Source organism: Ctenopharyngodon idella, chromosome 15 (assembly GCF_019924925.1).
Source record: "Ctenopharyngodon idella isolate HZGC_01 chromosome 15, HZGC01, whole genome shotgun sequence".
In the NCBI taxonomy this organism is placed as follows: Eukaryota; Metazoa; Chordata; class Actinopteri; order Cypriniformes; family Xenocyprididae; genus Ctenopharyngodon; species Ctenopharyngodon idella.
Window position 1 is genome coordinate 12,801,223 of NC_067234.1, and position 27,025 is coordinate 12,828,247.

At 38.5% G+C, this 27,025-nt stretch overlaps 1 protein-coding gene across 1 annotated transcript; it reads right to left on the reverse strand.

Moving 5' to 3' along the window:
• Positions 1-1,959: 1,959 nt before the first annotated feature.
• On the reverse strand, positions 1,960-25,824 carry septin4b (septin 4b). The gene is made up of 13 exons (XM_051864064.1): positions 25,774-25,824; positions 20,282-20,404; positions 18,256-18,573; positions 17,276-17,372; positions 14,375-14,461; positions 14,163-14,286; positions 13,706-13,840; positions 12,824-12,941; positions 12,637-12,738; positions 10,748-10,844; positions 10,444-10,606; positions 5,635-5,731; positions 1,960-3,246 (listed from the first exon to the last, which is right to left on the reverse strand). The coding sequence occupies exons 1-13, from the start codon at positions 25,807-25,809 to the stop codon at positions 3,178-3,180; spliced, it is 1,566 nt and encodes a 521-aa protein (XP_051720024.1). The 5' UTR covers positions 25,810-25,824; the 3' UTR covers positions 1,960-3,177.
• Between the last annotated feature and the right edge of the window lie 1,201 nt (positions 25,825-27,025).

Consider the following 27,025-nt stretch of genomic DNA (forward strand, 5'->3'; position numbering starts at 1 on the left):
AGCCCAGTGAAGCCGTGGTTTACAGTGAATGTTTAACAGCTAAGGTGCGTTGTTAAAACCCCCTTAGCTGTTATAAATTCACTGTAAACCACGGTTTCACACACACAGAAAAATAAGGGTTTAAAATTGTACCTTTAGGGGTACAACAGCTTGTCGCTGGGGCAGTACCTTTAAAGGTACATTTTTGTACCTTTTTTACTCCAAAAAGGTACTAATATCAGAGGTGTAAAGTCCAGGTTCAGAAAGTAAAAGTCCTCCTCTGTATTTTGTTTCAGTCACCTGGATTTGCACAGTTTTTCAACCAGAAGGTACACAGCAAAAGGCTTGTTCGAGATGCATCGGCGCTGCACAGACTGATCAGTGTATGACATCAAAGTACTGCGAGAGCATTTGGACAGCATACGACTCGTTATGCTTTTGAATCGCTCTCTCTGTACTTTGATGTCATACGCCAATCGGTCTGCACAGCGCCGATGCATCTCGAATGAGCCTATTAACTCCAGTGTTAAATTAACTCTTGTGGCAGTATATGTGAGACCATACTCAAGAGTGTTAAAGGGTTAAAATAAGAGTGTTAAATGAACACTGAAGCAGTGTTAAAGTTGAGATAATTAAGTGATTAATTGAATGATGATTGATCATTATTGAAGATGCCTGATGTTAACAAGCAGAATCACCAAAGGAAAAAAATCACGATTGTAAGTCACCATCATGGAGATCAATGTTTGCTTTAGTTGGGTGCTTGACCCTTGACTCCTTAATGTTAGATTTTGTAATGTTAGATTTTGTCTGCGCGGGGCACAAAGTAACGCGGGGCTAGTTGTAACACACATGGTTTAAAACTTTCCACACATGCCAGCATGACGAAACTTAGTGTATTTACTAGTTTCCATATCAACACTATATCAAGAAAAAATTGCGCCAAAATTAAAACATTTTTGGAAGATATCACTGAACATTTATTTAGCAAAAGTTAATTTCTTATTTAAGTTAATTTTCCATCTCTATTTTTTGTGTTTATATAAAATTAGACAAATCTGATATTATTTTAATCTTAATATTAATATTATTTAATATCTGTTATTTAACAGTTGAGATAGTTCTTTAATGCTGATCTAACTATCAGAAGACACTAGACAGGTTTAAATCCCAGCTGCAAAGGTGGGGCATGTTGTAACATGCGTTACAATGTAATGTGCCCCTATTGGAACTGTGCTATTCTATTCTATACGTTTATGAGAAACCATGAGAAAAAGGTGAATAAAGACTGAGAGTCAATGTTCAGAAATGATTAATTATTATTGTTTTGAACTATGCTGTATAGCTGTGTTTTGCGGTGTTTGTTGTCAAACGCAAAAATGAGTTTATTTTTATTTATTATATAATGTCATTATTTTATATGAAAAAAGTTAATAATTGTATTTTATTGACAAAATATTTTAGTTTGTCTTGTATATTTTTTTGATTAGATCAGATAACATTTTAAGCTGTTGTATTGTCATGTTACAGTGTACCCAACCTATGGGGCATGTTGTCACATTTCACTTCCATTCTTTCGGGGTAAATCAAGAAAAAAGTATACACTGTACTAATGAAACAAACTGAGAAAGTCAAAAAGTGTTACTTTTTTGTGCTCCGCTCTCCCCTAATGTATTAGTGGAATCCAGGGGGAAAAGTCATCAATTCAATGCAAAGCATTGTGAAAAGTGATTTTAAAAAAATAAAAATAAAAAAATAGTAGTAAACTTGCTCAACCTTGATCAGATTTTTTTTTTTTTTTTTGTCCCAAAAGCAAATCAGTATGTTACTGTTAGGCCTACGTCTTTAATACGGTTTCAAAAGGCCATTGAAAGGAATATAAATATTATCCTTATGACTTGAGCCGACAATCAATATAATAGTCTTGTGAAATATCATTTTAAAAATGTCAGAAATAACTGGCAACAATAGAACATAAGCCATAGTAAATGGATTTATTCACCTCTGACCCAACACTCTATTTCAAGGGTTTTTATTTTTTTTTCCTCAACACTGTTTACTAAGTGTTCTTTGTTTCACCAACATTACCCAAGAAAATATATATGATGCAGGAGAAATATAATTTATTTCTATAGACTGTAACACCATGTCTATAACACAGATATTACAATGAGCACCCTCACCACAACTGAAACAGCAGAAGCATATTGGTTCATTCATGTTTTGTCAGAATGTCTGTTTTGAGATCTCTTCTGAGCGGATCACATGACCACCAGTCGTCAAAGATCTTCAACTTGTGACATAGACATCAATGTTTTTTACTGCTCAGAAACTGAGTATCACTAAACTGTGTTTCTATACACGATCGCACCAAGAGAACAGAATCAGACGTTTCTTCTTTAAACATGCACTTGCAGAATGAGTTCAAGGCCAGGAACATCTTATCCAGAGGAGAAACAATATGTGTTAGCTGTGTTAACAAAAATATCTCTCTACAGTACTTTATTTCTCCAATAAGAAAATAAAACAATTTTTTTTTTTCATTTAGAAACTTTCTAAAAGAAGCCATTTTGCAGTTTTGTATAGAAATACAAACAAAACCAAAGACATACATAACAACCGATGCAATTAATGAACATTGTACAAAATAAAGTTACACATTGTAGAAAAAAAAAATTAAATAATTCCATCGTGTCTATCCTACGATATCAAGCAATTATAAAACAATCTTGGGGTAGAAACACATATTGGACAACAAGCAAAGTGGTTAAAGGGCTGTTGTCTTCACCGCCCCTAAACCAGACGCCTTCACATGAGCGCCTTTATATTCAAACAAGAACAAAGTTACATTGAATAACGTGTCAGTCAGAATGGAAACAACAATAAACTAGTACAGAATAAAGGTTTTTGTCATAGAAGAACCCTTCCAAAAGAACCTTCATGCCAAAAATGAACCTTTATTCATATCAACATGTCTGGGTGAAATTTCACCTCAAAAATCAAAGAATTTATTATTATTTGTTGTTATTATTATTCTGAAATGTGACCCAGACATGTGTTAGTGAGATGTTTGTAGTGAAAGGCTGCTCTGTTCTGACATGGACGGCACACTCAGCCGGGTCTAGCATGTTCAGTGATACCGCAGTAATGTGAAGGTGCCGGTGGAGAGGACGGCGCTGAAGATCCGAGCGAGCGCCGTTAATACGCCTCTTTCTGTGTGTGCATCTGCTCCTGGATCTTCTGCAGCATTTCCTGCATTCGTCTCAACTGCAAAGAAGAAAACAACAAACAATCAAACACACTATACAAGCAAAACTCATCAATCAGTACTGACCAATCAATGAGTCACATAATGTCGATTTCCAAACTAACCAATCATATTAGCCAAGCAAATGTCACGTGAGCTGATAATCAATAACGCGCGTGCCTTCAGTACGTGACATCCGTGATATTGACACGCAGTGTTTGCAGGAGATCGATGCCGTTGTTACGTAAAGTACGTCATATAAGCTAAAATTGATACTACTTCCTGCACATGCCATGGTACATTCAACAGTGTAAATAATATTCATGTAAATAATATGTTAATTTAATTTGTGTTAGAATGTCAACATTTCCAGCAGTTGTCATTTCCTGACTAGTAATTAGTGAAAAATTAACAAAAAGTACTGCACACCCAAAGAGGTGATTTGTGTCGTGACTGTGGAGACATTTATCAGGGTTATCAGGGTGCTTTGTTTTGTGTGGAACGACTTCCTTGGGCTGATACTGCATTTATGTAAAGCCCGAGCCGCTGTTAAAGTTCAGAAAGAATGACTGGGAACTGGAATGAGGTCAACAAACCTGTGCAGTTCATGAAGAATCGTAAAAGATAATAATGCCTTGGTATAAGCAGAATAAACCTTTGAGCAACACTCAGATGTGCATGAATACAGATGTGCCATGTCAAATCACATCACCAGTGTTTACAAGACTTTAATCACAGACTGATTCCAGTGCAATAAATCCATAACAGATAACGACTTAAAAGCAAAGCCTTCATATATATTTTCTTGATTCTATTCCTCATGTAATGCTGTAACTGCTTCAGAAAGACAACATTAATCTACTAATCTTCCAAAATATATACAAAAATATCATGACTTAAATAAGTACAAAATATATTTTAGCCTACACTTGGAAAAAATGTTCTACAGGAAAATACTGTAAAAGCTTTATATCACTGTTGGGTAATAAGATTTTTAGAAAACTGCAGGAAACATGTTCAAATCATATTTCCCCCCATAAAGAAAATGAAGTTTATATTTAGTAAAATGCCATTTAAGCACATTTCCCCCAATATATATATATATATATATATATAAAACTCTCCAAAAACCCACATTAACAGAAACTCTTCTATATTAGCATAACAAAACATTAATCAATACTAAATCTCCCACTTAACATAAATTTTTCACAAAAAAAAAAAAAAAAAAAAAAAAAACATTATATAACACTTAATTATGGGCAAAGCATGCTGGGAGACAGAAATCCCAGTCCAGTTTCAATTAAAATTAAGTTCATCTAAATTAAAAGAAAAAAGTTCATAAAACTCAAAACAATGAAACCATTCGGTTTACTTAAAATATATCAGTTCTGTGAACTTGAAAGAAAAAGAAAGTGCTAAATACTCATAAAGGTTAATCTGACTGAACTAATTTGTTTAATTTAAGTTTGTCCTACTCAAAACAATTAATTATTTTGAGTGTTAGGGTTTACAGTGATCATTCTCATTACTGTAATATATTATATAACAGTTTTATAGTATGGTCGACCCTTTATTTTAGGTGTCTTGTTTGATGTACTTACATGAAAAAATTGTTAATACAACATCAATACGATTAGTACATTGTATCTAAGCACTTTATTTTAAGGTGTCCTTATTACAGTGTAATTATACATTTAATTAACAACTATAGGGTTAGGGTTAGGAATAGGGTTTGGTTTAGGGTTAGTTGCATGTAATTTTGCACATTTTACTGTTAATACTACTATTATAGTTCAATATATAATTGTAGTATATGTTGTATTTAATTTAATTTAGACTTATTTAAATAGACTATGATTTACTGTAGTACTATATTACAGTAATAAGAACGCATTTTTTTGCATTGTGGTAGTGTGAATTTAGGGAAAATGTGCTATTTACTTAATTAAAAAAAAAAAAAAAAATCCTAACAACAAGTAATAATATTAATAATCATAATCATTTTGGGGTTCAATATACTTCATATGCCGAACATGTCTTAGTAAGATTCACCCTTTGTGCGATGCAGGATTAAAGTGCATCATGCCAGAGATGTGCAGGCTTTTTGAACGCATTACACACACAACTGATCCTGAGCCTCACACAGCATGTGCTCTAGTCTAACTGCCTGACAGTGCTCCGGATTCACCTACAGGGGGCGCCAGTGACACATATAACCACCGCTCTAGAGGGTTGGTTCACGGGGTTAAATATTTATTATGAAACCCTATCAGAAGCCGTCAGGACCCTCTGGGGTCAGCGCTGGGTTCGGGCTCTGAGTGAGGATCCACACATGGCTCCGGCTCCAAATGCGGCTCGTGATGTGGCGTTTGCTCATGTTGATCTTGGCAGGGAGAATGCCGTACCTCCTCGTCTTTCTCTCGGATGAGCTTCTCCGTCTCGTCAGTGACGCTGGGCACCATGGGAATGGGGAAGTCGGTGCCGCTCTCCCTGGTCAGTTTGCTGCTCGGAGCAAAACAGCACATGCATGCACGTACGGTCAGTTTCACCAGCAAAACAAATGCCATCGTTTACTGTAACCCCAAAAAGCATTGTACAAAAACATGGTACAGTTTGGTGCTTCCTATGCAACACAGCAAACATCCCATGTTCAACTATTATCTAACATAAAATGAACACAGTATGAAAAGAAATCTGTTGATATTCAATTCATTGTGTAAGGATATATTTTAAATTCTTAATGTGTGTTAATGACTTAATATTTAGTTGTAGGATGGGAAGGGACATTATTTGGACCATCATTTAGTTTAATCCTAAAGGTGTGACTTCCAATGTGAAGTGCTGCCACTTCACGCTGCTCCTGTATGCTTTTTTTTTCTTTTTTTTTCTGGAACTGTTTTACTGGGATTCGACAGACCTGGACTGTTTACTCTCGAAATCTGGCCTGGCTTTTTTGGTGATCCCATCGCACTGATCTGCTGTGAACTCTCCAACATCTGATACAGTGAGCCTCCACTCTCTTTATCATTAGTACTGGCATCATTTTTCCTTGGTGTGGTTTGGTAGCCTTCCTTTCTGTGGACTGTAGATGTGAATTCAATACTGTTCTGGCTAATGCAGATATATTGATAAGTTGTTTGTTTGGGTCCTGAACAATTGTTGGTCATGTACTTGTGTAACTCCTTTCAAGTTTTGCTCCTTTGTCTTTTTGGATTGTTTTTGTCTGACTTCAATCAAACGGTTCCTTCCACATAGCTCTTCAGTACTCAGCTGCTCAGGATTTTTTCATTTGAATCCAATCATCTATGAATGGTGTAAACATCTTGGTATTTTACACCGCCCATGATCCATACACCATTCGTGGAAGACACTTTGGGCTTTTCACCCATGCTCCCCATAAATCTCAAAAGAAAAATCATATCAGAGACTGAGTTACATGATGTTTCCTCCATTGAATACCTAGCTTTGAAAATGGTTGGTCAAACATCACTAGCTGTGATCTTAATCTATCGACCTCCAAAATCCCATATTGATACTTTCTCTGAGATTAGTGAGCTACTTAAGGCCCTGATATACTTCAAGCAGAATCGAAGAACGAACTGGTGTGACGTCATTTCGAACAAAATCAGGCCAAAAAGTTCGCTTGGAGTTTGTTATGAGAGTTCGAAACAGCTTGCCAAAAGCGAACTTTTTACAAGAAAGTTCACTCCGGCTGGTAAACACCTTCGAACGCCCATTGGTCCGTGGCGATTATGTAATAGGTAGGTGTGCTCTAGGGCTCTTTCCTGCTCCTTCATTTTCTTTTGTTGAGTCTGTTGAGGTCAGACGTCTGTGAGTGAAAGCATAAACACTGTTGTATAGAGCAAATTGAAGTGTAATTCTAATTGAAAGCAACATTGACACTGTTTTCTTATGTTTAATACTGTAAAACTGTTTGGTTTAACCCTTAAACACATACCTCTGGTCTTTAGTGACCCAGGACATCATTCACTACCCTCTTCCTTATTCAGCCTTAAAAAATCATAAACAATATAACAAGAAAAAAAATCATACAATTATAAGAGAATGCCTGTTTTCCTATTCATTTTTTTGTAAAAAAAAAATTGTATAGGGTCGCTAACGACCCGAGGTGTGTAACAGTGTAAGTATATTTTTTTTTCTGCACAACAATAATCTGAATAAGTGCAATTCACTTTTATGAATGTTTGATACACAACGATGTAGTAACATTTCACTCATAGTTACTGCAGGCAGAAAACAAAAGAATAGGAAGTATCATCAGCAAAACTTGAAATGGCTCAGCGATTTACTGCAGAGCAAGTACTAAACGCAATCAAATATAAGTCACTGTCGCTTCAGAAGCTGGCAGTGACCAAAATATTGATTTTGAAGATGTTGAAAATGATAGTTTTGAGAATATGTTCGAGATCACGAATATGAGCCAGATGCTGAATGTACTGGGAAATGAGCTCTGACGATGACAGTGATGATGGTGTAAAACATTTGCTCAAACTGAACCCTTCCAAGCTCCAAAAGGAAACAAAATATGCTTTTCATTCTTCTGTAATTGTTACTCTATTATCAGAAGAGTTTTATATTATCACGACAGGTAGAGATCCATCCGGGTCGCTAAAGACCCGAATATGTAATAATGATTGGCAAAACATTGATGCATTTAAGGGTTAAAGCAATCTATTATATAAATTGCAATATAAATAAACATGACTTTACTTGACTGGAGTGCCAAATTGCAGAGCTGGTGCAAACATATCACCATCACTATGATCAGATGCTTTCTTAACTGCTGTTTTCTCACTGCTGTCGTTTTTGTTGTGTGTTTATTTCGTTACTGAACGGAAAGTGCCCAGCACAAATTTACATATCATCTAAAGGCCACTCTCGGCAGTGTGGGCGGTGTCAGGATGTTCACTAACAGTATACTGCTGCAAAGGTATTTCCAACTTCATTTTAACCCTAAACAAAGAATGAAAAAGAACTTTGCTGTGAGTATATCAGGGTCTTTACTCTTGTCTGTGCTAGATTTTTATCTGTTATTGTACTTGAGGATTTTAATACATACAAATACTGCACAATATGATGAATTTATGTCTGTGTTGGAATGTTTCAAACTTATTCAACATATTCATTTTGCAGCTCACTGCAGGAGTCATATACTGGATCTTATCTGTAGGATAATTCTGTGTTACTGGTTCTGTCTTGGCTTTCTCTGAACACATACTTTTAAACTTCAGCTTGAGTTTTCCAATATTAAAAAATCATCTATGGAAAAAAATGCCTTCCTACCATAAAATCATTTCTGTGAACTCATCGTCTTTTTCTGTTTCCACTCTTTATGATGCAACTTCCGAACTCTGAGCTATGAACGTTAAAAGTCATTGCCTGGAAAGATTGAACATGAAAATTGGACTTGCTGTGCATTCTCTGGTATAAACCGAATTTTTTCCGCATAGCTCTCACTGCCACACACTACTCATTTCTCTCTTCCACCATTAAGAAGTCTACATGCAGACCTAAAGCACTTTTTTTTGCTATGATAAACAAGCTCACTATCCCTCCACAACATGCCATTTCTGGCTCCGATGAGCTTGTGAATGGCTTCCTTCAGTTTTACTCAGACAAAGTGAAGTCAATCACTGATACTATTGCCAAAGATTGAGTCATTGGCAGCTCACTCAAAATATTCTCTATCTGCTTTCATCTTATTGTAACTACTCCTGCTATAACTGTTCTTATTATGAAGTCCAATTCTACATCCTACCAGCTTGACCCTGCACCCACGGTTTTACTTAAAATGTGTTTTCCATATCTCACCTACCATAACCATCTGATAAACTGTATTGTAGTATCTGCTATTGTCCCTGCAGAATTAAAAATTGCTGCAGTGACCGCCATCTTTAAGAAATCTGGCTTAGATCATCTTAATATTAACCATTACTTGCCAATCTCCAACTTACCATTCCTGGCCAGTATTTTAGAGAAAGCACTGGCCTCTCAATTACGATCTTACCTAACTACAAATGGTCTTTTTTTAACCTTTCCAGTCTGGATTCTGGCCATCACACAACACAGCTTTTATTCGGTGGTCAATGACATCCTCCTGTCTCTGGACTCTAGGTTTATAAACATCCCAATTCTCCTTGACCTAAGCTCTGCATTTGATACTCTCTGTGATGATATTCTCCTCCCTCACCTTTCTGAAATTGGCATCATGGGTTCAGATCTCTCCTGGCTCACCTCTTACCTCAACAAGAGAAGGTTTTTATCACTATGCAAGGGTACACATCCGCCACTGCTCCTCTGACACATGGTGTTCCTCAGGGTTCAGTTTTTGGTCCATTACTCTTTATCATCTACATGCATCCTCTTGGTGACATCATACATATTCATATAAGTTTTGACTTGTACTCGTTTTCGATGTTTTTCTGATGACAAATTGTACTTATACATGTATATACAATGTTATAAAATGTAATACATTGTACTTACATTGTACTTACTGCATGTATTGGGGATATCAGACACTGAATATCCCTGCATCTTCTTAAATTGAATAACAAAATGAAATATTGCTGATTGGCTCTACTACACCAGTCAAAAGAATGGACCTGTGCTTTGAGATCGATGGGGTTCATATCAAATCCTCCTCCGCTGTCCTTTTATTAAGAGTTCTCACCTCAACCAAGCGTTCTGCTTGCATCATTCCCATCTGTATGATCTTCACTAAGATACTCTTAACATTTAAGGCTTTAAACGGTATTGCCCCTCCCTAAGTGTCTGACTTGCTTTACCTACATCTGCCCACTCGGTCTCTTAGATTGTCCGAACTTGCCCTTTTGTCCATTCCTAGATCTCAAATGTCTACTGTAGGTGAAAGATTACTACCCCTTACTCTTCTAAATATCCTCGGTCTACTTTCATTACCAGTTAAAAACATGTCTATTTGAAATGTATTTTTGATAATTTGTACTTGGTGTGTTGTATTGTGTATTGATACTTTGTTTTCCTTGAAATGCACTTTTTGTAAGGCTACCTTGAGCCGTGGAAAGGCACTATATAAATAAAACTTCTTTTCGAAATGCAAATATCTTATGTGACTTAAGTTTCCAAATACTTTTTGGGGCCACTGTTGTTCAAAACAAAAGCTGATGAAGAGTGAAAACACAGCTTCTGCTGCCTGAATCGTGACTGCGTACTTGCGATTGCGTTCTTTCACCACCATGCGGGTCATACTCTGGATGCACTGGGCTCTGTAGTTCTCGTAGTGGGTTTCCCGGGTCACATCCTTCAGATCTTGCATGTGTGTTCGTACCAACATGTTCCTCAACTTCACGAAGTCACAGTGTGCTGGGTTCTCCACTGTCCAACAAACACACACAAACATACAGTACATATCCAGTCAACTAAATGATCATAAAAGAATTCTGTAACCCCTGTATGTTTTACTGACATAGTGGGAAACTTTTTTGAGGCGTGTTTGTTCATGAATCAGGATCATACCTTCTACAATTCCCCAAGGGTACAGACGTCCTCGAACCCTCTTGCCTTTTGCTTCCACTACTGTATTACTGCCAATCACAGCAAAGGGAATGCTGTCCTACAGGAGGAGAACAAGCAAACCAATTATCTCAACAGAAATCATGCTTTAGAGGTGCCACTATCCACAAATGGTACAAAATGGGCCTTAAACCTCTTATAAAAGAAGCCTTTTAGACATTATAAGAGCTATGTTATTACCTATTCATTGTATTTGACCAGTGTAACAAGGTTGAAGACTTAGCCTCAATTCAGACTGGGATCAAACTGGGATCCAGTGCAGTTACAAGACACTGGCCACTAAACAGAAGCAAATGAAGCTACGCTTTGACAGACAGAGAAGTAGTCAGAGTTTCCAAGTGGGTGACTCAGTATTACTGGCTGTGAGTATTTCTGCATCGCAAGCACGGTTTACTAAGCCTTATTCAGTGGAACAAAAATTAAGTGAAACTGAATATATTAATAGTACCCTGGATTACTATGTCAGAATGCTTAAGTAGAAAGAGCGGGTGAAAGCAAAGCATGTCTAAAACAGCTGCTGTTTCAGTTGTGCTAGAGTTTTCTGCTGTAAAATCTGAAGTTGACAGCTGTGTTGGCCGTGATGGAGTAACAGAATCCAGAATCTTACTACATATCTATCTTATATATCTTAAATATATATCTATCTTATATACATACTATATCTTAGAACACTTTGCAGCCTTTGTATTGTAAAAAATACAAGATATTTTGAATAACTGTCAGTGGAGAATCATGTTTTTGTTTTGTTTTTGTTTTTTTTTTGTCTATAGTTGCAGGTACTAACAAGACCACACTAACCAGCCAAACTCCATGACCCATTTGGTCAAAATGGTCAATTCCTGAGTGTCAAGTTTTTTTATTAGGGTTGTGCACAAAATCTGGGTATTACATTTCTGGTAATTAAATTGAGTCCCAGTGTATATTAATTGTCTTTAACTACTATGTACTAACATTTAAATTAATCATTTGATACAATGCACTTATTGTTCAGCTGATGTTCATGTTTTTTTTTAATAGCCAACTTATTTTCGGATTATCAGTCATCAAGCTCTATTAACACTGGACACAGCCACAAAGATGCACCTTTAATTTCACTAAGCTGATTGCTCACAAAAAAAAACCCCACAGTCATTATGTTTTCAGGCCATTTCAAGTCTGATTTTTGATGTGATTTTAATTTGTTAATTTGACCTTTGATTTTAATGTGATCTGATCATATTCAATCATAGCATGATGGAGTCACTGCCTCCTCTCACGTGACTTTCCCCCATTCATTCTCGATTACCCCCCACCAAACCCACCGCATGCTTTGGGGGTCTGTTATAAGTCAATGGGTTCAGGGGAGGCAAGCCTCCTGCTGTAACTTCACCTGCGGGTGTCACTGTTGGACAGCGTTACTTTAGAAAAATGAGTGACTTATACACTTATTAATGTCACATTTTTTAATATTTGTGTTGTTTTATTTTTGTAATATGGATTATTTTCTCATCCAATTATTTGAGGAGGCACTGCCTCCCTTGTCTCATCAGAGGAAATGCCCCTGATTGACCCTACCCTTACCTCTTAACCCACCCTTAAACCAAACCATACCACCAAACCTGTCCCTAACCTTACCCATATCCACCTCAATAGCAGCACAAGTGCTTTGCAATAGAACACAATAAGTACATTGTACTTAACTATTTTTTGATGTAAGTACACAGTAGTTAAACACACCTAATATAAAGAGGGACCACATTTTTCTCTACTACAAATAACTCACAAAACACAAACGTTTTCTCTATCTCTCTTTCACTGGCTCAGGAAATGATATGTGAATAACATGTCCGAACCTTGAGCTCTTGGTCTTGCTGTTTGAAGTCCTCATCCTCATCTGAATCACAGTCTGGAAACTGGTAGATCTTTATTCCGTATTGTTCGATCTCCTCTCGAATCTGCTTGAGCACAAAGGGTTTGAAACTGAAATAAGCTCATAGTACTTACACAAACAACACAGCTTTTGACAGCTCGAGCACTTGCCTTGATTTTCTTTTTCTTGACCTCCATTGGTGTGAGTGTGTCAGCTTTAGCTAGTACAGGAACAATGTTGACCTTCTCATGAAGAGCCTTCATAAACTCCACGTCCAGAGGCCTCAAACTGATGCAAACACACAGTGACGATAATCACCACACAACAGCACAAACTAGAGGTTTGCCAGCAATTTATTGTTAGCTGTTTGATTTCTCTGTCAATGGTGTTTTTATGTTGGTAACAGGTGAAATGACAACAACAACAACAAAAACATGTTGACTTGGCTTGCCTTCCTGTCACTATCAGACATGACCAGCAGAGGGCACAGATGCATTGTGGGAGCTGGTTACTTTTTAACTGGCATATCTCTCACTGAGACAGATCACTTACTGTGTCGCATGACTGACATTAAAGTAGGACTGTTTTTTTCTTCGTCCAGTAAAAAACAAATAAAAAACTCCAATATACTGTATGACTCTAATATAGTAATGATTCTGGAACTAGTATTTCAGTCAAACATCAATCAGTTGATCTTGTTGCTCTTCAAATACAAAAGACATACAGTATAAAAGCCATTATGGTAACAAACGTGGAGCAAAATTAAGTGATGTAAAAAGTGCATCTGGACTAAATGGAAATGTATTTATGTCGCATTAAAGTGAGTGAATTATGCATTATCAGATGGATTAAGTCTTGCATGAAAGCATGTGCTTAACCATACACATACTATCATACTATAGAGACGATCCTTCTTGAGTAAGACGAGCTTTAGCTGACGGATCAGCCCTTATGGAGTTTGAATACCAGCTGCAACCACTACACCACACCACCATAAAGAAGTCAAATAGGTCAAATCAGATCTGTGTTTATAACGCTGATGACGCACATACCCGTGACCGAAGGGTGAAATGAAGTAGAGACAGCAGTGCACTCGGTTATCCTGAATGTTCTTGCGGTTCAGTCCACTCTCATCTCTGAAGTACTGCTCAAACTGTTGGTCTATGTAGTCTGCCACCGACTTCCAGCTGAAAACAGACAGATACAGCACTGAATCAACCTCACCAGACCTCTGAAGAACATACCTGTGTCATATTTCACTACAAAATCAAAAGAATGAAGTTCTGCATAAAGAAAATGAAGCTTGCTTTTTTTTCTTTTTGACTTATCATTTTTACCACTTGACTAGTGAATGAAATATTTTGTCAGCATCAAAGTATTTATATATCATGATAGTATTGGTGTACTGCCTTATAGAACATTTTATTTAAAAGTAATGTGAATCTCATGAGATTAGCATGCATCATGGGACTGTATGCAGAATTGGAAACCCTAAAGCCCTTTATGTACCATTCAGTGTTATTGACAGCATCCCCGAATCCTGGTGTGTCCACGATAGTGAGCTTCAGTTTGACGCCCTTCTCCTCAATGTCCACTGTGTGTTTGGTGATCTCCACCGTCTGAGTGATCCTCTCTACCAACAAAACAGACATCACCACAACACAGCCATCAGAACATATACAGCAACACTCACAGCAAACACCTGCAAGAGATGAACTCACCTTCAGCATTGAGCAGTTTTCGGTCTTTGTAGAGATCTGTAAGGAACAGACTGTTGACCAGAGTGGACTTTCCTAAACCTGACTCTCCTGTGAGGAACAAAAACTCCATCATCAATGTAAAAAAAAAAAAAAAAAAAAACGTCCTCAAAATAAGTACAGAAGACAAGTAAACAGTCAATAAGAACAAATAAACTAAACAAAACAAAAAATAAACAAATACAACAGAACAAAAATTAAATTAAATGAACAGTGTTTTTCAGGAAGATGTACTAACAGTGGTATTCAGGTGAGTAATAGCCTACAACTAAAAAACTGAATAATCAAATGTAAAATAACACTGCATAGTCTTACTATACACATTAAATATAGATTAATCCTTAAGTTATTCAGTCAAGATCAGTGAGTGATTTTCCTTTGTCATTTGTTGTCTGATTATCATTAATGACAGACTGCAGCAGGTACACTATATTGCCAAAAGTATTGGGACACCCCTCCAAATCATTGAATTCAGGTGTTCCAAACACTTCCATGGCCACAGGTGTATAAAATCAAGCACCTAGACATGCAGACTGCTTCTACAAACATTTGTGAAAGAATGGGGCGCTCTCAGGAGCTCAGTGAATTCAAGTGTGGTACCTTGATAGGTTGCCACCTGTGCAATAAGTCCATTCGTGAAATTTCCTCACTACTAAATATTCAACGTCAACTGTTAGTGGTATCATAACAAAGTGGAAGCGATTGGGAACAACAGCAACTCAGCCACAAAGTGGTAGGCCACGTAAAATCACGGATCGGGGTCAGCGTCGCCGTCAGAAGTTGCCGACTTTCTGCAGATTCAATAGCTACAGACCTCCAAACTTCGTGTGGCCTTCAGATTAGCTCAAGAATAGTGCGTAGAGAGCTTCATGGAATGGGTATTCATGGCCGAGCAGCTGCATCCAAGCCTTACATCACCAGGTGCAATGCAAAGCGTCGGATGCAGTGGCGTGAAGCACATCGCCACTGGACTCTAGAGCAGTGGAGACGTGTCCTCTGGAGTGACGAATCAAGCTTCTCTGTCTGGCAATCCGATGGACGAGTCTGGGTTTGGCGGTTGCCAGGAGAACGGTACTTGCCTGACTGCATTGTGCCAAGTGTAAAGTTTGGTGGAAGGGGGATTATGGTGTGGGGTTGTTTTTCAGGGGTTGGGCTTGGCACCTTAGTTCCAGTGAAAGGAACTCTTAATGCTTCAGCATACCAAGACATTTTGGACAATTTCATGCTCCCAAATTTGTGGGAACAATTTGGGGATGGCCCCTTCCTGTTCCAACATGACTGCGCACCAGTGCACAAAGCAAGGTCCATAAAGACATGGATGAGTGAGTTTGGTGTGGAGGAACTTGACTGGCCTGCACAGAGTCCTGACCTCAACCCGAGAGAACACCTTTGGGATGAATTAGACCGCGAGCCAGGCCTTCTCACCAACATCACTGCCTGACCTCACAAATGCGCTTCTAGAAGAATGGTCAAAAATTCCCATAAACACACTCCTAAACCTTGTGGAAAGCCTTAAACCCTACGGATTAAGAATGGGATGTCATTAAAGTTCATGTGCACGTAAAGGCAGGCGTCCCAAATCTTTATCAATATAGTGTATATTAGGCTGCTGTCACTTTAAGAGCTGCACAGATCCAATATACTGTTACACACGTTTTCTTTCTCAACTGTGTATGTTTACTTAAGACATAACCCACTGTGTTTACATGAATACTCTCCAAAAAGGCATTTTCTTATCAGAAGCCCATTTGCTTATCTGCGTTTGACTCACACTTGGATCATGCACACAGAAAGCCACCTGGAGAACAGTATCCATTTTGCTGCTTAATGCGCATTTATAACACTGTTTAATATCAAACGCGTCCCACAGTTTAGAAATGTTGAGAGAAATAAAGGTCAGAGGCATTGTGTGCACTGTGTGAACATAATGGTTATTGTAGACTAAATGTGAACATGCATTTACTCATCTCACAAAAACATTCAGTATTCCTCAAAATAAATAAAAACAGTGAAATGCAATCTCAGAATTTTATGCAAACCTGTAATAATTAACTATATTAAATTACACAAATATACTTTATATATTTAATCTCACTTTATTAACCAATGTCTTTGCTGCTGACCTTCAATGATCTAATTCAACCATACTAATAAGCAGAAATGACTTTAGATTAGATTTAGAAATAAGAGTGTTGAACTTCCTTCTTCTGTATCCTATTCTTCTTTGATCCAGAATGGCAGCACATCTGAAAGGTTTGTTTGAGATGCGCCCTCAACTGTACAGGAGTAAATATGCATTTCCTTCAGCCTGAGGCTTATTTATTTCACTTTTGGTGTGTAAGGGCCTTTACATTTGCCAAAAACAGAACTTGTTTGTTGTTATTAAAAAACAAACAGCCCAGGTGAGAAAAAGCAACGCAAAAGTAATGTAACGCATTACTTTTATTAAAAAGTAACTAAGTAACGCAATTAGTTCCTTTTTTAGGGAGTAACGCAATATTGTAACGCATTACTTTTAAAAGTAACTTTCCCCAACACTGATAGGGGGAGATTTTCAGTGAATAACAGCTTACATTTCAGTCTGTTCTTCACACAAAGCTATTATTTGCCTCAAGAAGAATGCTTGAGTCATATGGACTACTGTTATGATACTTTTATAGTGCTTTTTTGCCATTTTGGGGCTCGACAATCTCAGTCTTCATTCAATTTCAGTAGGTGGAATAGAGCAGCATGAACAGTTCTTGAACAACATGATGGTTCACTAAACTTTGGGTGAACTAAACCTTTAATATAAAGAAAAGGAGAACAGAATTTTCACACAATTTGTTTTGAAGTTAATTACCACAGTTGTGATGTTGAAATTACCTGCTACCATTAAAGTAAAGTCAAAGCCCTTCTTCACAGATTTGCGGTGAACCTGATTTGGCAAAGTAGCAAATCCGACATATTCCTTGTCCTGGTCCTACCGAGAAATAACAAAGAAAGAGAGAGACACAGAGAGAGGGACAAAATGATGAAGAATATTAAAATCACTGAGCAGATATGAGAAATGTAATATATATATATTATATAAACAATAATAAAAAACCCACTAATAAATGGACAAATATATAATGGATATCATAGAAAAATAAATATAAAATAATAAAAATTCAAAAGTCAAAAAGACTCAAGTTCATAAGAGCGATGACCCAAGAAACAACAATGAAACATTTTTTCTCAATATTAATTCAGCATAGTGAAACGTCGGCCTTCAGTTTGTAGGTGATATCTCTTATTATCATAACAGCCAGCAGGAGCTGACAGACATTGTGAGAGTTTCTCTCTGGGAGGCAAACCACACGTGCCAGGCTTTGGCTTGAACTGAATTAGGAAAGATGTGGGGTGGAGTGTCATAAACCCAAAAAGGGCTTTACGCCTTTAATTATCATCTTTTACAAACATGCTCTAGACCGCCAACAGGATCCACTTAAAAACATGCCATTAAAATGTATATCCATCCTCCCAACAAGGAAGTGACAGTTGAAACAATCTCAAGAACGAAAATATGATTCCAATTCAGAACAAAAAAACTGAGAGGTAACCGTTCTTAGACACCCAATGGGGGGCTACTGAGATCCCTCACAAAACAGTCCTGTGCCAGTAGTGTTATAAAGTGATGGTAATGTCATAGTACTTTGATATGTACCATGGTACTGAAGGATTACCATTCATGAAAACTTCAAAGAATACCATGGTACATCCCAACATGTGATTCTCATGGTTGTTGGAAGTGATATTTCAAGGTGTTTGTGCACGAACGCTCTTGACGGAAATCAGACCCTCTTTACCCCAGCGTTCATTACCTCAGCAGATTCATAGGGGTCAAAGCGACCCCAGGGACTTTTAGGCCTGGATGGGCTGATGGGAGACGACAGGCTAAAGTCCACATGGCCCCGCTGAGCCCCGTGTCTGGACTCGTGCTCTAACTCTCCGGGGCCCCTGGGTGCCGCTGCGGGCCTCAGGAAGGTGGGTGTTCCTGGGGTGTGAGGCCTGCTGTGAGCCTCACCCTCACTATCGGCCTTATGGGGCCCGGGGTGGGCGAACGGGTGGCCCTCTCTGGGCGGGTGATGTCCCATGATGTGCTCCAGCTCCGAGTCCTCCGAGTCTTCCTTAGGGAAGTGCTGAGGTCAGGAGGGGATCGGGCAAGTTAGGGGTCGGGCCAGAACATATGGGCAGGTGCAGAAGCGGTTTAATATGGGAAGTTAAGGTCATGGAGAAGAGAAGCAAAAAGAGAATAGACCATTTAGTGGTTAGATACAAAACACTGCATGCCCTTGCAAAACATTACCATGGTAAATACCCATTTACTAGAGCAGTAACCCAGTAAATGAAATCTCTTTCAGTGAAACGTTTTGGCAGAAACTAAGGTTACCATGGTAAACATTTGACAAGGCTTTAAGAATACAAGAAAAGCACATTAGTAGTAAAAGGAGTGATCCTGAGGAAGAGCGCACGTCTACATCACTGCTGTTAGTGTCCACACAAGACGAGTGACATCAGACACAACACAGATGACACTGATACTCCCTGCACAAGAGCTGCTGGATTGATAACAATGACAGAATCAATGCTGTTGTGAAAGGAAAGAGTAAAGAGTCCTGCTCCACAAACCCCTATAGAGGATCACAGTTGAGAGTTTTTCCACAGCAGATTGACGAAACATGCGAGCAGACATCCCAACGTTCTGTTCAACACATCAGCCACGCTGCAAAGGGCCATGGTTAGTTTATGTTCTTTAATGAGCTTCTGACAAGCAAACTTAATGAGTAAAGAATGCTATTAAACATAACTGACAACCATATTTAAGTGCATTGATGTCATTAAACTCTAACAATGGCCTAGTTGTATTGGGAAACCTGTTCAGAGAAGGCCATGATGCAAAACTAAAGGCTGCATGTGATAGTTGAGCAACGTGACCCTCTCAGGTTTCCACTGTTCTGAGACCTGTCCAGATAAATAATGCAGTGTGGTGCAGTGAATCCGTGTTTGAGGTGCAGGCATGATCTTGTACACTGGAAAAGTGATTTTATAATGATGGTCATATGGTCAGTCTGTTGCCACAACCTAAAAGATACAAACACTGAACTGAGCAGATGTCCTATACGAGTCCTGCCTGCTGTTCGTCTCTTCACACTGAATTTCCATCCGTTCTCCAAATCGCTTGTCCTACATACGGTCACAGGACGCTGGAGCTCCCAGTGTCTTGAGCCGAAGGCAGGGAAACATGCTAGACAGTTAATTTCAGTTCACAGTTCAAAATGTTTTTTTCTAAATGCAACAAGACTCTTTGACTAGCAGACTGGAGATTCAGAGCATCTCCATGTATCCCACTGGTTAACTTGGTATAAATATATTGCTATTTGCCTTCACCGTGTTATTACGTGAACTTTAAATTACACTACAGAAATGCAATTTGGATGAAATTTGCGATTGGCCTACATAGCTATCTGGAAGTGAAAGTGACATGTGAAGGCAAGCCATCCTCGGAATTTAACCCATCCAAGTTAGTGCAAATACATTAGGAGTAGTGAGTAGTAAACACACACACACTGCCATTTTTACTGTGGCGCCAGGGGAGTGATTGGGGGGTTAGGTGCCTTGCTCAAGGGCACTTCAGTCATTTCCTGCCGGTATTGAGACTCAAACCCACAACCTTCAGGTTACCAGTCTGACTTTCTAACCATTAGGCCACGACTGCCCTAAAGTAAATATGCTAGCTCGCAGAAGAATGGTCCACATCTAAGGGCAGTCAGTGGGGCAGTATCCTAAGAGGTCAGAGGTTTAACAGACCCAACGAAGTGGGAAGGAGGAGGGGAGGTGCACCAGTACCTTTTCCACTTCATGCATCCTGGGCTCAGGTGACGCTGGCATAGAGTCCTGCTCATCTGATGCCGAGTCGACCTCATGGTCACTGTCCTCCATTGCTACTGGGGCTACTGTACACTCTGCCATCTCCAACCACAAGAGACAGGGAGGAGAGGAGGAGCATGGCGGGTACAGACCGAGAGCGAGGGAGGAGGAGGGATGTTACATGGGAGTAATGTTTGGTGGAAAGGATGGTGAAGGGATGAGAGAAAAAGAAAAAGATGAATGATTACATTATTGCGACAGGTCTTGATGTAGCCAATGGACATAACAGCAGAAGATGCTGGTGCGCAGCACAGCTGGCCACTGGAGATACTCTCTGGATCAACAGAAACTAGATTTTTAAAGAAAAAGGGAGCCTAAACATAAAAATGCTGTCACAGGCCCTGTGAATTTTAGTGATGAAAAGGAGTATTGGTAAACATTTTTGTTAAATTATGATGATCATCACAGTCTGATGGCTTTAATCTTCTAATTAAAGAGGCAGGACTACAGATATAAACTCAATGTTTTAAGTTATAATAAATAAATCTAGTGATTCAAAACTATAATGCTAAAACAATAGCAATGGTGATGCGTGACTTGACTAACAGCACTAATGAAGAGTTTCACAGATTAGGCGATGGTGACCTGCTTTCCACCACACCAGAGCTGCAGAGATCAATGTTCAATCTCCATCACCATGGGCTTCACTGGCCTATTTCAATCACTGCTCAATACTGAAAGCACGGCCTCCAGAAACAGACTGGACAGTATAGTGCCAAAAAGCTGGCTTCCTGTGAGGTGATGTGATGAAAATGTTGAAATGTCTTCAATGGTAAAGCATTATTCCTCAAGTCTGTCTAAAGTCTGACGTCAAGATTTCAGCTCAGCCTACTTGGGCATACAGTGTCATGCAGTTCATATTATTGAGACGGTTATATCATGAGTTATATTATATATCTACCAGGAGTATATACATCAGCAACATCCTCTTATGGAAATCTAAATTAAATCTGTTCTCTGTTTGGTCTTGTGCAAAAAAAAAAACTAAGCAGAATAAGATGTATATCCAAAATAAAATAAAATATAAAATGAAGGACAGTGACTCTGATGCCCATATTCCACATTCATCCCAACATGCAAACAGAATCTCACCTGAAACGCCTCTGGAAGGATGAAACAATCTAAACTTCTTGCCTTGTCGGAGCCAGCTCCTCATTCCCTTTCCCACTCAAGACCCGGTGGCACACTCATTAGCTCAGGCTTTTATACCCTGACAGCCAGGGACGCAGTGCCCTTCACTTCATCGAGCTGCCCTGCTGCCCCAGGGCACCAATCAGCAGTGGCCTCCACCACAGCGCTATCGACACACCGCACTAAACCTGACCCAGGACACCACTACATTCACATTCACCAGATCCACACGAGGAACAGCTGCTACAGCACACCGCCATCATCTCCATGAGTTTCACGGCGCTTTATGGGGAATTAATGACTGTTCTGTTGTTGAGGGAACTGCTCAGTTAGATCAGTGCAGCACTTTCAGCCTTACAGTGCAGGGCGTTCAGTTATGAAACAAGTGAGAAGCAATGGCATTTGGTTTCATTTACATTAAACCTGACACACTAACTCCCAGTTTCACAGACAAGGCTCAAACATATAGTCTCAGACTAAAATGTCAGTTTGAGCTGTTAACTGAAATCAACTTGCACTGACAAATCTTAAAATATTTCAGTTCCATAGTTTTGTCTCAAGATGCACACCAGTAATGTTTTTTTTTTTTTTTTTTTTTTTTTTTTTCTCTCGAAGGCACATTTGTAAAAGCTACTTAAACATCCTAATCCTGCCTTAATCTAAGCCCTGTCTGTGAAACCAGGCCCAAGTTTGTAAATATGAATGAGTAAATGAGTTAGTTTCTAGAGCGACTGTGAATTATTCCTTTGATTACTACTCAGTTCAGGATCTTTCTCATTGTAGAAAATTTGGCTGTGGTAAGAGGGCAGCCCCGCGCATGAGGTGAAGTCAAGTGTGTGATTATAATCGGTATTAAAGTCTTAACAGATCTCAGTCGCAGCAGAGAAAGATTTAAAGAGCAAGATTAAGGAATTTCAGAGCATGTCCCAGATCTCACTACCCCCTCTAACTCTATTTCTGGGTCTAAGAAACAAAAGATTCAGATATGGGATTATAGAAGTCCACTCTCTGTGTATTCTGCTATGAAATTAAAAAAGCACTTTAAATTAATATTTCATTCAGTTAAAACACATTTATTTCAAAACATGGTAGCTAGAAATCCATAGTTTACCATAACAAGGCAATTTAAAAAGGATTAGTTCACTTCAGAATTAAAATTTCCTGATAATTTACTTACCCCCATGTTATCCTTAACCTTTATTTATTTTTTTTATTTATTAGATATAATAATCAACACTCAAAAAAAAAAAAATTTCTCAAAACTAATTTTTTTTTTTTTTAATATAATAATTTACACAGTTACTGTCATAACTTGTTTTCATGACAAATTTATTTCAAGGTATATTAAATAATTAAGATATTACTAACAGGTAAAGTAAACATAATGATTATATATTAGCTAATATAATGCATATATTTAGTGAAATGCTCCCTCTAGAGTTCATTTCTTTAGTGAACTAACATGCTGTGGACACTAAATGACTTGCCTGAGGTAAATGTAATGCTATGTGAGATATTATTCTCTAGCTGTTTTATTGATGTCTTTCTGCGGATGAAACACTGATTGAGAGATTACACGTCTATGCGTAGATTTTGTCTGCGCTTTTTCCTGTTGTGGCATTTAGCAAACAGTTGCATTACCGTGCACACCCCCTACTGGATTGGAGTGTGAATATCCTGTGACTGACTATATTCGTCATCTGACTGCATGCACCAAACCGTGACGTAGATACCGTGACGGTTCGGGATGAATACATGTACCGTTACACCCCTACTGTCCATTGAGCTAAACTTGTATTGAATAGAGTGCAACAGATGGGTTCTGGAAGTAAAAACTCCATTCATTTTCTCCATAGGGAAATTATTTTTTAATGATAACTTATAAATCGATCCAGTGTTTACAAAGTGAACATGGAAAAAAAGACTAAGTTAAATTGCCTTTACAAAAAAAAAAAAAACACAATGTCGGACGATTTTGAAGTTGGAGGAGAAAATGAGATGGAGTTTTTCCTCTCTACCACGGTACTTATGCCTACGTCACGCTTGACCTTTCCGTGATTACGTAATGCGTGGCGCATCGCAGAGCAATGCAAGAAGAGCATTTGTGGTTAAAGATTAGAAAATTAGAAAATGACTGATGGTTTCTCTAGATAAGACCCTTATTCCTCGTCTGGGATCATGTAGAGCTCTTTGAAGCTGCACTGAAACTGACATTTGGACCTTCAACCCGCTGAACCCAAGTAAAGTCCACTATATGGAGAAAAATCATGGAATGTTTTCCTTAAAAACCTTAATTTCTTTTCAACTGAAGAAAGAAAGACACGGACATCTTGGATGACATGAGGGTGAGTAAATTATCAGGAAATTTTAATTCAGAAGTGAACTAATCCTTTAATGCTACAAGTATTTTGTGTCAAAAATAGATTTTTCAGTTTAGTTGTTTCCAAGTATTTTGACAAAACATTTTAACCAACAAATTTTACCAAATTTGCCAAGTAAATATCTGTACTTATTGGTTTAAAAACTTGTAAAATGACATATACAGTATAGTCCAAGAAGATTCTCACATTCTCTCATTAGTGACGCAACACTGTCATTTATTGTTTTTTGGAATTTTCAAAAATGAATTCCTTTAAACTTGACAGCATCTTATAACGCAATGGCCAAAGACATCTGTCAGATACATGTGTGTACACAGACCAACAAATAAAACTATTGTCCACTCTCTCAAAATCCTTAAAAGAAAGAAAAGGCTTTAGCCACTGCATGTATCTGTTTGTTTGTCAAACTTAAGGGAGGAATCTAACATAACACCCATGTCTGGTTTAATAAAGCACACCAAATTAGCAAGGTTAATATTTGCAACGTCTCTATAGCAACCACAGAGGGCCCAAAAACAATAACTTCCGTCTTGCTCTAATTAAAGTTTAAAGTCATCTCAGATCACACACATACACACATGCAAGGATTTGAAACCTTTCTTTTAAAATAAACTGGAGTGTCATCTGACAAAGACTATAGTACTATATTACATTAGAAGCACAGAAAACAACCACCTTTCAGTCGGTGAGGAAGAAAACAGGTCATTCCTGCGCTTGTCTGTCAGGTCACTGTGGTCAGATCTGCTCATCCACGCATGAACATCTCAGCTCATCTCAGAGTGTGTGAATCCAGCTGAACGGCCCGCACAAACACTACTGAACCAACCCAAAGGGAAACGACAACTGCAGAGGTTAAAGGCTCAAACTGTTACTAGGGTACCTGCTATACTTTTTAATAAATAATAAACAGAAAGTGAGCAATGCAACAATACTAAGCTGCAAGTTCACAGAGTTTGATGTGAGCTGCAGTTCAGCATGAGCTCACTGGTGCCACTGCACATAAACAATGAAGAGCTCTACTGCACGATCAAGCTCGCTTACACCGTTTCCAAGCTGCTGTTTCTATATGATCAAATATTTTCTGCTAGTTTAATGAAGTTAACCTCCTAAAGAACACTGTGACTCTTTCCACATGTTAAGCGATGGCTCAGCAAACAGCATCATTGGGAAGTCAGAGTCGGGCTGGAAGGGGTGTGAGTCGGACCTCAGTGCACGGACCGCCCAACAAAACTACTGAAGACCCTGAACATTAGCATGGACCTGTTCGGTTTGACATGCGCTTCACATAACCTGTACTTCAGCAGGAGTGATGACTGATATGTTTGCAGTGAGCTGTAGGTGTGAGTGTGTGTGATAGCAGCTGAGTGTGTGTCAATGGAGCTGTTGTGTGAATCAGCACAGCGGAGCTCTTTGTGTGTGTGTGTGTGTGTGTGTGTGTGTGTGTGTGTGTGTGTGTGTGTGCGTCAGACTCCAGTCTCAAACAGGTGCACAATATCAAAGTTATACAAACATAAACATGAGCAAAAATATTAAAGTGACAAAATGAATATGAATTCATGTCTGAAAACATATTTACAAGCTGATAATATTGGCTAAAATGTGGTTTCAGTCAAAAAACCCATATCAGCTAATCATTAATAAAAACATACAAATAATCATGCATTTTCCACAAAAGCAAATATTCATAAAAGCTGATCAGTTGCCTGAGTGCATCCGCTTTATCACATCCATGTCTGATGAAATCAAACCAAAACATCCTCACAGCTTGACTGAAACATCTGGCGGCTTCTATTGCTGCAGTCACAATTTCTGACTCTTTCTCAAGATCCTCCGTCACTGTAAATGCAATGCAAATTCAACATCCACAAATTCAAGCAAGTATGCAGACTGCAGACATACCTCAGAATCGCTGTTGACTTCAGAGTTTGCTGCCATTATTACTGATGGAGAGCAAACGATTAGTGTTTAGAGAGAGAGAGTTAGAGAGAGAGAGAGAGAGAGAGAGAGAGAGAGAGAGACCACACACACAAGAAGGCACATGACCCACTGACTGTCTGTCTGCATCTCCATGTATCTTGTTTGCATAGCCACACCTACGGCACATGCATCTCATGCTACTGTCAAAGCACATTTGCATAGCCACACCTCTGGCACATGCATCTCATGCCACTATCAAAGCTCATTTGCATAGCCGCACCTCTGGCACATACATCTCATGCCACTATCAAAGCTCATTTGCATAGCCACACCTCCGGCACAAGCATCTCATGCCACTATCAAAGCTCATTTGCATAGCCACACCTCTGGCACATGCATCTCATGCCACTGTCAGATCTCATTTGCATAGCCACACCCCTAGCTGTCTGTCATATAAAGGTCATCAGCTGGAGCGTTTGTGTGCCAAAACTGGTCTTACTGATCATAAAGAACTGTATGCTAATCATATGCAATGCTATAAAAGGAGGCTATCATTAAGGCTAAATCTGAATTTTACACTAATTTAATTAGAGCCAGCGAAGGGTATACTAGCTCTCTCTTCTCCACTGTTAATAAGCTCTTGCAGTCTCCTGAATCTTTACTGTCTTACTTGTATTCCACTACTATATGTAATACTTTTATGGATTATTTTAACGCAAAAATTGGAAATATTCATAAGCAAATGTGGCTGTGGCTTTTTAGATCCCTTTTCTCTTAACATCTCCCTGTCCACTTTCTATACTTTTAATCTTCCTACTGTTGATGAGATAACCTGCACTATTCAGAAATCTAAATCTACTACTCGTCATCTAGATGCTCTTCCAACAAATTCAGTTTAAGTTTGTTTATCTTCTTTGTCTTCTTTAGTCACTGAAATCATCTATTCTTCACTGTCTTCTGGTTTTGTTCCTCCATCACTCAAAACTGCTTTAAAGGGTTAGTTCACCCAAAAATGAAAATAATGTCATTTATTACTCACTCTCATGCTGTTCCACACCCGTAAGACCTTCGTTCATCTTCGGAACACAAATTAAGATATTTTTGTTAAAATCCGATGGCTCTGCGAGGCCTACATAGGGAGCAATGACATTTCCTCTCTCAAGATCCATTAATGTACTAAAAACATATTTAAATCAGTTCATGTGAGTACAGTAGTTCAATATTAATATTATAA

Excerpts from the sequence above, each read along its gene's own strand:
- septin4b (XM_051864064.1), bottom strand. The coding sequence starts at position 25,809 with ATGGCAGCAAACTCTGAAGTCAACAGCGATTCTGAG. Across the intron at positions 10,845-12,636 it reads AGCAAGACCAAGAGCTCAAG|GACAGCATTCCCTTTGCTGT; the intron begins GTTCGGACATGT and ends CTCCTCCTGTAG. Across the intron at positions 5,732-10,443 it reads GTGAAAGAACGCAATCGCAA|CAAACTGACCAGGGAGAGCG; the intron begins GTACGCAGTCAC and ends TGCTCCGAGCAG.